Genomic DNA, 11,802 nt, shown 5'->3' with positions numbered 1-11,802 from the left:
GTGTCCATGTACACAGGTCTTTGAAAGTTGCCACCCAGGTAAATAGTGCGGTGAGGAAGGCATATGGCGTACTGGCTTTTATTGGTAGAGGAATTGAGTTCCGGAGTACTGAGGTCATGTTGCAGTTGTATAAGACTCTGGTGCGTCCGCATCTGGAGTATTGTGTGCAGTTTTGGTCGCCATACTATAGGAAGGATGTGGAGGCACTGGAACGGGTGCAGAGGTGGTTTACCAGGATGTTGCCTGGTATGGTAGAGAGATCGTATGAGGCAGGGCTGAGGCACTTGGGGTTGTTTTCAATGGTGTAAAGAAGGTTTAGGGGTGACTTGATAGAGGTGTACAAGATGATTAGGGGTTTAGATAGGGTCGACAGTGAGAATCTTTTTCCACGTATGGAGTCAGCTATTATGAGGGGGCATAGCTTTAAATTAAGGGGTGGTAGGTATAGGACAGATGTTAGGGGTAGATTCTTTACTCAGCGAGTCGTGAGTTCATGGAATGCCCTGCCAGTAGCAGTGGTGGGCTCTCCCTCTTTATGGGCATTTAAGCGGGCATTGGATAGGCATATGGAGAATAGTGGGCTAATGTAGGTTAGGTGGGCTTGGATCGGCGCAACATCGAGGGCCAAAGGGCCTGTACTGCGCTGTATTTTTCTATATTCTATACTGGCAATGACATGAGAGTGTGTGCGAACTGCAAGACTTAACACAATTTCTAGGATAGCTATATTTATAGATAAGACTAAATGGCATTGGTTTCAGACAGTGAGGCCTGCTGAGAGAGAAGTTGGGCTAGATTTAATTTAGGCTTTTATGATTTTTCTTTCTAATCATTTTCCTAGAATAATCTCTAAATTCTCTCCTCCACTTCTCCTGCTTTCACCCCCTTTCCCCTCCACTCTCCGTCTCCAATAGCTAATTGCTGTTCTCCAGCTGGATAATTTTCTGCTACTGCCTCAGGCAACTGACTGTGTGGAGTTTGCATGTTCTCCCCATGTCTGCGTGGGTTTCCTCCCACAGTCCAAAGGTGTGCAGGTCAGGTGAATTGGCCATGCTAAATTGCCCGTAGTGTTAGGTAAGGGGTAAATGTAGGGTATGGGTGGATTGCGCTTCAGCGGGTTGGTGTGGACTTGTTGGGCCGAAGGGCCTGTTTCCACTCTGTAATGTAATCTAATCTAATCTAATTGCCTTCTTTTTAGGAAAAAGTCCAGCAATTAAAAGAGGAAGTACGCCTGCAGTATGAGAAAATGCGTCAGATCTTGGAAGAGGATCTGGGGAAGACTTTGGAACTCATTGATAAAACACGAACAAAATTCTGTGACGAAAATGCATCACAAGTACATCAGCTAAATGAGCGACTAGAGGAGGCTAAAAAATTACTCAACTCTGTCCAAAAAATGTGGGACAGAACAGAGGATATTTCCTTTATGAAGGTAAGTTTTAAATGTTAATGTTCAGTGATGTTGTCAATTAAACTCTAGATCAGCTATTAAAATGAAGTGCAGTTAGAGAGTGGTAGATTATTGGACTAGGGCATACAGGCATAATTTAATATCCATGTTGAAATCCTGCAGTCAGTCTTTTATTTTAATAGCACTTTGATTTAAATAACTTTATAATTAAATAACAAAAATGTTTTGGCAAGTTTTGAAGCAAGAAACTTTTCCCTGCAACATAGGCTAAAGAGTTGTGGGACAAGCCAAGCTGAGGAGCTGTAATAGCACTTCCTGTGGGATGTGTTCGTTATTCTGTGACTCATTTACAATGATGTTTTCCAATATAAATATGGACATAGAAGTTCATAATGGTAAGAGCTAGCGAGATGGTTTTAAATATTACATTGCACATCTTTCCACTTGACAGTGTTTGAAGGTGTTTATCTAGGCAAGACCATATCAATCTGTGGCTGAAACAAACATTGAGAAGTATGCCACAGTGGATGTGCATATGTCTTCCCCTCCCTTTGCTTTATTTCTGCCAGGCCACTGGGCTGATATCAATGAGTTGACTATATGAACACATCCCTTGCTGTCTTTGGGTATACCAAATGTATAAGATGATGCCAGTGTCATGCTACATCCAAAGCTGTCACCTTTGAATATAATTGGTGTCTTTATTGAAACTATTTTAGCGAACACACTTTCTGCTTTAAAAGGAGAATTGCGGGTTACTGAAAGATATAATAGCAAAGATATGTGTGCACCCTATAATATATTGTATAAGCTGTTAGGCTGTTTGAGAGCTCTGGAGAACAGATGTGTGAAATGAAAAGGAAGATTTAAACAAGTATGTTTACTCATAAATTCATTCTATGCTAATAGTTCCTTTTTTCAAAATGCTGTTCAGCCAAACAACACATTGATTTGTAACTCTGTATCTTTAACTGAAAGAGTACCTAAAATGAGCATTGGTCATCCAGAAAGAAAGTCTGGAAAATTAATGGTAAATGAAGAAACAGTCCATGTGTGTGCACTGTAAAGACAGATAACTTGCAAAGATAATGGTACATCAAGAGGTAAAAAGGAAGAAGTAGGGAAAAGTTACTGAAAGTATTATTAAATCTAAATGCTCATAAGTCCCCTGGTCCTGATAGACTTAATTCTAGGGTCTTGAAAGAAGTGGTTGTTAAAACAGCAGATGCATTAGTTTTAATTTTCTAAAATGATTTGGCTTCTGGAAAGGTCCCATCAGATTGGAAAATAGTGAACATGCAATTTGAGAAAGGAGGAACTAGACAGCCGAACATTTGTCATAAGGAAAATCTATTAGAATCTATTAACATGGATGCTACAGCAGGCAGTTAGAAAATCTTAATGCAGTTGGGCAAAGTCAGTGTGGTTTTGGGATGGGGAAATAGTGTTTACCTAAATTATTACAGTTCTTTGAGGAGGGGATGTTTCTATCAGAAGGGTGTTGTGAAGCTTGGAGAGGTTCAGAAAAAATTTACAAGGATGTTGCCAGGGTTGAAGGAGTTGAGCTATAGGGAGAGGTCGAATAGATTGGGGCTGTTTTCCCTGGAGCAGCAAAGGAGGCTGAGGGATGATCTTTTATCAGAAGTTTATAAAATCATGAGGCGTGGTTAGGATAAATAGACAAGGTCTTTTCCCTGGAGTGGGGGAGTCCAGAACTAGAGGGAATAGGTTTAGGGTGAGAGGGGAAAGATATAAAAGAGACCCAATGGGCAACTCTTTCATGCAGAGGGTGGTGCATGAATGAAATGAGCTGCCAGAGGAAGTGGTGGAGGCTGGTACAATTGCAACATTTGAAAGGTACCTGGATAGGTACATGAATAGGAAGGGTTTGGAGGGATATGGGCTGGGTGCTGGCAGTTGGGACTAGATTGGTTTGGGATATCTGGTCGGTATGGTCGAGTTAGACCAAAGGGTCTGTTTCCATGCTATACATCTCTATGACTGTAAAACCTTTCAGCCAGAAGTGCACAGTAGATGTTTTGTCTCTGCCTGTTTCAGAATTCCCAGCATCACTGATGCCTGTCTTCTGCCAATTTAATTTTTTCCACATCCTATCAAGCAACTCCTGAAAGCACTGGATACTCCAAAGGCAATACTCCACTGGATACTCCTGACCAGACTTGAGTTTCAAAACTTGCTGCACTCCTCACCAAGCTATTTCCAGGCAGCTTCATCTCTCCAAAAATGTAGGTCCTCTTTATGCAAAGCAGGACAAATCTGGCCCATTAAGTGCCTTCACATCAGTCTGGTCTCGATCATCAACACTACTATCAAGCAGCACTTACTTTGCATTCACCTGCTCAATGACGCTCTGTTTGGGTTCTGCTAGGGCCACTTGGCTCCTGTCTTCATTTAAAGCCTTGATGCAAACATGGACAAACCAATGAATTTCACAGGGGAGGTGAGAAAACCTGCCCTTGGCTTCAAGGCTGCATTTGACCAAGTATAGCATCAATGAGCTCCACATCATCTCTCCAGAAGTTCCTCAGGGTGGTATCCTTAGCCCAACCATCTTCAGCTGCTTCGTCAATGGCCTTGTGTCCGTCATGTAGTCAAGGAGCGAGAATGTGCAATCATCATCAAACAATTAGAGTGTTCAGCATCTTTTGTGGCACCTCCGTGTCCAAATCTACCAAGAAGTCAACAATATCTGTCTTGGGGTGACTAGTGGAAAGTAATACTTGTGCTGGCAATGACTATCTCCAACAAATGAGGGTCTAACCATTGCCCTTTGATATTCAATGGCATTACCAATACTGAATCCTTTGCAGTCAACATTTTAGGTGTTGCTGTTGTCCTGAAATTGAACTGGGCTAGCCATATAAATACTGTTTTAATTATGAGCCAGTCAGAGGCTAAGAATCTTGTGGTAAATAATCCACCTCCTGTCTCCCCAACCTGCCTCCTGACTGCTCCCGTAGCCTGTCTGCCACCTACAAGGCACAATTCAAGAGTGTGATGGAATTCACCCCACTTAGTTGGACGAGTGCAGCTCCAACAAAACATAAGCTTGTTACTATCCAAGACAAAGCAGCCGACTTGGTTGTCATTACATTCTCAACGATTCACTCCCTCCACCACTGGTGCAAGTAGCCAGCAGTGTGCATTATTTACAAATTGCACTGCAGAAGTTCAATGAGATTCCTTAGACAGCACCTTTTGAAATGCACAAGCACCACCATCTACATGGACAAAGGCAACAGATACGTGGGAACGCTACTTGCTGCCAGTTCCCCTCCAGGCCATTTACCATCCTGACATGGAAATATTTCACCCTTCTTTCACTGTCACTCAAAATCCTGGAACTCCCTCTCTAACAGCACTTTGAGTGCACCTACACCGAATGGACTTCAGTAGTTCAAGAAGGCAGCTCACCACCATTTTCTCAAGGGCATTCAGTGATTGGCATCAAATGCTGGCCACATGGTAAAAGGAGACCTGTAGATGTAGTTTAATTGATTTTAAAAGGCATTTGACCAGGTGTTGCTACAGTTTTTATTTGCATAGTAATAGGTTATAGTGTCATAGCAACATATAGTCATTAAGTGAGTGGGCAAAAAAATTGCAAGTGGAATAGAATGTAGGAAAATGTTAACTTGTCCCCTTGGCAAGAAGAATAGTAAAACAGCATAGGTGAAGAGAGCTTGTAGAATGCTGCATTACAGATGGATCTTTTTTTTTAGATTACATTTTAGATTAGATTACATTACAGTGTGGAAACAGGCCCTTCGGCCCAACAAGTCCACACCGACCCGCCGAAGCGCAACCCACCCATACCCCTACATTTACCCCTTACCTAACACTACGGGCAATTTAGCATGGCCAATTCACCGGGTCTCTGGCGCTGTGAGGCAGCAGTGCTAACCACTGAGCCACCGTGCCACCCACTTTGATTCCTGATACATGGATCACAAAAAGTTAGGATGTAGATAGAGCAAGGGATCAGGAAGGGAAATCAATTGTTGTGTATTGCAAGTGTTGGAATGGAACTCATCTCCATTTTTCCAGTTGTGCACTTTTTATCCAAGGTCAGTTGTCATGTGAATTGTTATTGTTTGATGGGATTTCATTCCAATAGAAGGGTCGTTCTTGTCTGCATCAGTGGTGTTGAGGTGGAGGTGGTTGAGAGCTTCAAGGTCCTGGGAGTGATGATCACCACCCATCTGTTCCGGTTTACCCAAGTTGGCGCAACAGTCAAGAAAGTACAACATAAAGACACTTACCAATTTTTACAGATGCACCATAGAAAGCATCCTATTTAGATGCATGGCAATATGGTCTGGCAACTGCTCTTCCCAAGAAACTATAGTGAGTTGTGACTCCATCTATACTTCCCACTGCCTCAGGAAATAAATAACATCATCAAAGACCCCTCTCACCCTGATTATACTCTCTTCCAACCATTTTCATCGGGCAGAACATAAAGTTTGAATATGCATACAATTAGATTCAAGAACAGCTTCTTCCCCACTGTTATCAGACTTTTGTACGGATCTCTCAAATGTTAATGTTGATTGCTTTCATTCTCCCCATCTGTATTCTCGTATTCTGCACTGTGTTCTGTGATCCTGATATGGTGGTATGATCTGTCTATATAGCTCGCAAAACAACACTTTTCACTATCTTGGTACATGTGATAACAAAGCAAACTCTAAAACTCAAGATTAAAATTATGCATTTTTCAATTTGTGACTTTCAAATGGTAATGCTTTGACTGCTTCTGAAACACTTAATTTAGATGTTTCTATTCCCAGTTTCACATATGCAGTAGCAATTGCTGAGCTCTCTTCCCTGGTAACAATAATCCATTATCATAATTATCTGAGGATACTTGCAACATCTTAAAGCAGGAGTTGAACCTGCAAAATGGATAATCTATTTGAAAGGACTGAAAAAAAATCAACGACAATGACTTCAGACCCCTCTATCACAATTAGTTCTGGATAATGAATTAGTTGACCGAAAAAACCCAATATGTGCTCTGTTCTGAAAATTGCAGATAATGCATTACTCAGTTGTGATTACTGTCATGTGATTCCTGTGAAAAGTGCCCATGTTGAAATGTTGGCCAAGGGCATGAGAGACTCAATTTGAGCTTCATTTGCAAAGTTTTCTCCTCATCTGTCTAAGTTTTTGCATTATTTAATGGCATCTTGTATACATTACCAGAAAACTGTTAGTAAACTATCAAGACTGAGCATGTAGAATTATTTGAGAAGAATCTATTGATCACAGAACTTTCAGTTATATTCATTCAATTTTAACTATGGTGTGTTAATATTTTTAAGATTTTACCAGTAAATATTCAAATTCTCACCTTGCTTCTCTCATTTTAAACATAATTGTTTAATGTGAAAAATGACTAAAAAGACTACTTAATGTGTCATTTAATTATAACTTTACATTTTGTTTTTCCCCAGAATACCAAATCTGTAAAGATTTTACTGGAAAGGTAAGCATCAATATTTTGCTAGATTTTCTGGTCATCTACATGTGAAATAAAATGTTGAAAGCAGCCCTAATGTGTCTTTTTGTGGGATGCTATACATGCTGGAACTAGTTGAACTGTGAATCCACTTGGATTATTACTGATAGCAGCAGTAAATCTATGAATTGATTTGGATTACAAGTTGTATTGCAGTATAGGCTTGCCCTACAAGTCAGACCATCTGTCTTAGCACCAAATTTTGATTATATAAATAAAGCCACTACAGATTCTGTAGTTTTTGCATGGTCTGTTCAGACTTCATATGTTGGCCCTGTAAAATACTGTCATCATCTTCCATTGTGTTACACACAGGAAGTGACCAAGACCAAGTCTTCAGGTGAGATTGGAGGCAGGGAATAATTGGAGTTGACTACCATAGAATATGGTGGGTGCTGGGGCACAATAAATTTGAGGAGTAGACAGACAGATTTTTAATTGGTAATGGTTGAAGGTGATGGAGAGCGGGCAAGAAATTGGAGTTGAGGCTGGGATAAATTAGCCATGATCATATCAAATGACGGAGCAGGCTCAAGGGCTTCACCTTCTCCACCTAGTTTTTACATTGTTAAGTCAGTATTTTAAAATATTGTTGTTGGTTTTATATTACTTGAAAAATCTGTCAAATTGCAAATTTTCGAATATTTTGGGAGGTAGAGATGTTTAGTTGCTCAGCAAAGCTCCTGTAAACTATCGATGATGAACTGGGAGCCTTGTAAAATAGTTGTGCTACATTGCTAGTGGGAGGATGCAATTACACTGTGGATTGTCATTAGTGTGAAGGCAATAAATGCAAAAGTGTGACACTGACTGGAGGTAGTAAGATTCTACACTATCTATTGTTTAGTAGAAAGTGTGTATTTGCGCAGAATTTTTAATGGTATGCATAAGTTCTGATTTTGACCAACCTCCCATTCATTGCTTCACATCCATCATAAAGGAATTGAAACTATAAAAGACCAGATAAAAGGCTGTGACAACTATCTAGTGACAATGAATTTTCCCAAACTATATGGGGAACTAAACATTCTGTCTTCCATTCTTGTGATAAAACAAGCTAATTCCATTTAACAACAAAGTACTCAGCAGTCAGCCAGCACCTGTAACAAAAGAAAATGAGTTGGTATTTCAGGTTGATGACCTTTCACCGGAGCCTTAAATTTTATTTATGTAAAAGAAAATCTTGCAAGTGCCAGCCTCATTTAAAAATGCTCATTTGTGTGAAGTGTTGATTCTGCTATGAACATTCCAGGAGAATTGGGCTGATTTTAAAGTACTGTAATTTTGTTTCCTGTAGTTTTTGCATTGTGTTGTAGCTACTGTCTTGATTATCTCTAATCTGTTTCTTTACATGGCAATCCTACAGTTTATGTCCATGGTACTAGATCATTGATTATAACTGCAGCAAATGAGTGATTACATGTGTGTGGAGACCACCCAATAACTATTTGTTGTCTCTGATCATCTTGGAGCTGTGAGTTTTAGCTGGTTGATTCCATTTTGCACCATTTGAGTTTAAAATTAGATTGTTCTAAATAGTATTTTGTGCTCGTTATGTCTGATTTGACAAGCTGAACATATTTCCTCTACAATATTGTAAATATTCTTCATTCTCAATCACAATAGCTAATTCTGAGATTTGAGAGAGAGGAAAGTATATAGTACCAGATCAGAGAATTCTGACTTTTAGAATTAATTACTTGTGTAGTATTCACTGTAGTCGAGAATGCAAATGCCACAATCTTAAAACCGACTTCTACGAATGCTTTTTTTTTTGCAAAGAATCTCCATATAATTGAAACTTGCTTTTCAGTAGCAATATGATTGTGTTTAACAGTTTGCAGCTTTTTGGGTGGTAAGCAAACATTTCTGCAGGTAATCATTGTATTAATTTTCAGTATGTTCTTCATAAGATTTTTTTAAACCTAATTGGTGAAAATATTACTAGAGTTAAACTAACAATTTACTTGCAGGAATATTTTTGTCTTTTTACATTGTAGTACAATGCTGGGTTATGACATTATCATTGCAATTGTGTATAATGCACGTATTGCCTATAAGCTGTACGATGCGTAGGAGATTGCCACAAAATTATGTCATAAAACTGGATTTGCATATTACAAACTGGAAAATGTTTTATTTCTTTTTATTAAGGACTCAAGCTTGTACTGGAAATGGATTGCCACCTCCCAAGTTTGGTCACCTCCAGCCAAAACCTTTCTTGAGTGAGATTGGGAAAAAGGAAAAACACATCAGAAAGTTGCTTGAAGGTAAAGCATCCATTTTGTTTTAAAAAGTACTCTCACGGACACAAAAGCTAGCATCTTCTTCAGTTGAAGTGGAGTTAGAGGGTGCAGTATAATGAAATCTAAAATAACTAGTCTTGTAGCTATATATTAATCATAGTTTTAGAATATCTAGAATTTGTACTAATTTTTGTACTGAGTGGAAACTGGGGGAGTTTTGGAGCAGCAGAGTTGGATGGAGGGTAGGAATTTCTCTGCAGGCACAGGCTGGAGAATTGGAAGCTGCATAAATGCTGTAAGGACAGAATGGTACATTTGCAGTGGGTTTGTTTATTACTGGCATTGTAATTTATTATGGGAAAGGATGACAGGAATTGTGTGTATATGTCTCCAGATTTTATTGTCCCTCTGTCTCTCTCTCCCTCTCTGTGTGTGTGTGTCTCTCTCTCTCTCTCTCTCTCTCTCTCTCTCTCTCCCCTCCTTATATACGTCTACCCAAAACTGTGTGTCACCATATAATCAGTGTATGTCTCCATCTGTACTTGAAGCAGGACTATACCATTCATCTCTCAGCTCAGTTATGCTTCAGAGGTTATTCAGTGAGATGAATACAGAACTGTATCCTGACTCCATATCTGTTAATCTCCCAGCATAGAGCTATTAATTAAGCTAGCATTTAGGGAAGGTCCTGGGTGCAATGGACAAATCAGACAGGGAGTTCCACACATCTCACCGTTCTGTTTGTGTGAAGAAGTGTTTCCTACCACTTTCTCCTGAGTTGGGCAGCTCTGATTTTAAGAATATATTCTGTTCTTTTACACTTTATTTCATAAGTGGGAAGAAGACTTCCCAGCCCATTCCAAATCCTGAAACTTCAAACAACTTGCCCATTCACCTTGTAAGATTTAAAATCTCCCCAAAACCTAACTCTTGCAATTCTGATAATATTGCATTTCTCTCAAGACTCAAATAATAATTCACATTGTTGTCAAGTTAAATCTGGAACAAAGCTCCCTTCCCTCTTTATGTTCTGCCTCTCTTTTTGATTATCTTTTGAGCCTGTCCTCTATATTTAAGTGGTTGTGTAAGTGGACCCTTTAAACTGTTCCTAGCTTTCCATTGTCTTAAAAATAATACAACCTTTTTCTTTTTGATCCAGAAAGAATGACTTCGACCTTAACCTTTACTGAAATCTATCTGCTGCTATTTTGCTTTTATTTAAATTATTGATATCTCTTATACTTTGACACTCCCAGCTACACTTCTCACCAACATCGATTTTTTTTGTGTCCTTGGTAAATCTGGAAATATTTTCTATTGCGTTACTTAAGTGACAGATAAAGATTAGTGAATATTTGAAGCTGCACATATCCTTGTGGGGACAGTCGTGTTTTCCTTCCAAATTGAGTATACGCCTCTTCATCCCCCCCCCCACACACACTTCTCATTTTTCCCATCTTCCTCCGCCCCATCTTTCTCCGCCCCCATTTCACTCTCTCCATTTATATATATTTGTGTGTTATATAGATTTTTAAAATACAGGTCAATAATCTGTCTGCATGTCGTGAGCTTTAATTTTAACTAACAACCTCTTCTGTGGAACCTGATCAGAATACTTCTAAAAGTCCATTTGAACCATATCTGTAGGCATTTTTTTGTCTGCTCCTTTTAGTTATTTTCCCTCAAAATTGAATTAATTTTGTTTAAAATGAGGCTCCCTTTATCATTCCATCTGGACACTCTAATGGTCTCAATTTTTTTCTAAATGCTTTATTATGGATTCCAATAACTTCGCCAAATCAAATGTTAGATTAGCAGGTTTATAATTTCCTGCTTTCTTTATGAACATTTCCAAAGAACAGAGAGATTTTTGCAATTTTGTCGCCTAAAGGAAAGGGGCTCTTGTGGTGCAAAAGATCTGGCTTCAAGTTCCACCTGCCCTGAGGTGCATTACAATGTGGCCAATCTAAAGGGAACGTTGGATGAATTAGTGTTTAGCTTTGTAAAACTGTGCTAAAACTTCTGCAATTTGCTCACGCACTTACATAGTTTTAATCAGGTTCTGAGTATTTATCCGACATTGGTGTCATTTTCTTTTCTAATATTGGCTTCATGACTTTGTTCGTTTCAGAGGTTGCCGATCTTTGATTTGCTTAGTTTATCGGGAGTATTAGACATATTTGTAGACAAAGGCTCTTTTATTATTTGGTTGTAACCTTTTCCCCTGAATCAACCTTTTGAGCTATTATTACATGCATGGGTCTTGAATCTGGATCTCTTGGATAGAGATAGGGACACTTACACTGTGCCACAAGAGACCCTATATTGTTTTTTTAATAGATATTTTTATTAGAAATTTAACATTTTTACAAGTTTACAAAAATAAACAAAACTCTCAGATATAAACATTGATATACAATTAGCTCAAATATACAATAGCCAAAATTTAACAAAAAAAACAAAAAAAAAACCGAAAAAAGAAAAAAAAACAAAACTCAACTGTCTACTAACTAATCTAACCTACAACTAACCAGAGTGTATATTTAAGTCTCTTACATGCTCGGAATGTGTTAACATCAAATGTAATAAAACCCGTATTC

General features: G+C 38.9%; 1 protein-coding gene across 3 annotated transcripts in view; it reads left to right on the top strand.

Annotated features, from left to right (window-relative positions):
• Positions 1–11,802, top strand: part of trim8b (tripartite motif containing 8b) — a 103,181-nt gene that overhangs the window by 80,977 nt on the left and 10,402 nt on the right. For all 3 annotated transcript variants that reach the window (XM_043713058.1, XM_043713059.1, XM_043713057.1), the window contains 3 exons: positions 1,199–1,432; positions 6,892–6,923; positions 9,111–9,226. In XM_043713058.1, the coding sequence (XP_043568993.1) occupies positions 1,199–1,432; positions 6,892–6,923; positions 9,111–9,226 (382 nt within the window). The remainder of the gene's footprint in view (positions 1–1,198; positions 1,433–6,891; positions 6,924–9,110; positions 9,227–11,802) is intronic.

Source organism: Chiloscyllium plagiosum, chromosome 22 (genome assembly GCF_004010195.1).
Source record: "Chiloscyllium plagiosum isolate BGI_BamShark_2017 chromosome 22, ASM401019v2, whole genome shotgun sequence".
Taxonomy (NCBI): domain Eukaryota; kingdom Metazoa; phylum Chordata; class Chondrichthyes; order Orectolobiformes; family Hemiscylliidae; genus Chiloscyllium; species Chiloscyllium plagiosum.
The sequence above is the reverse complement of the archived record's forward strand: the minus strand, read 5'-3'. Positions and strand labels throughout refer to the sequence as shown.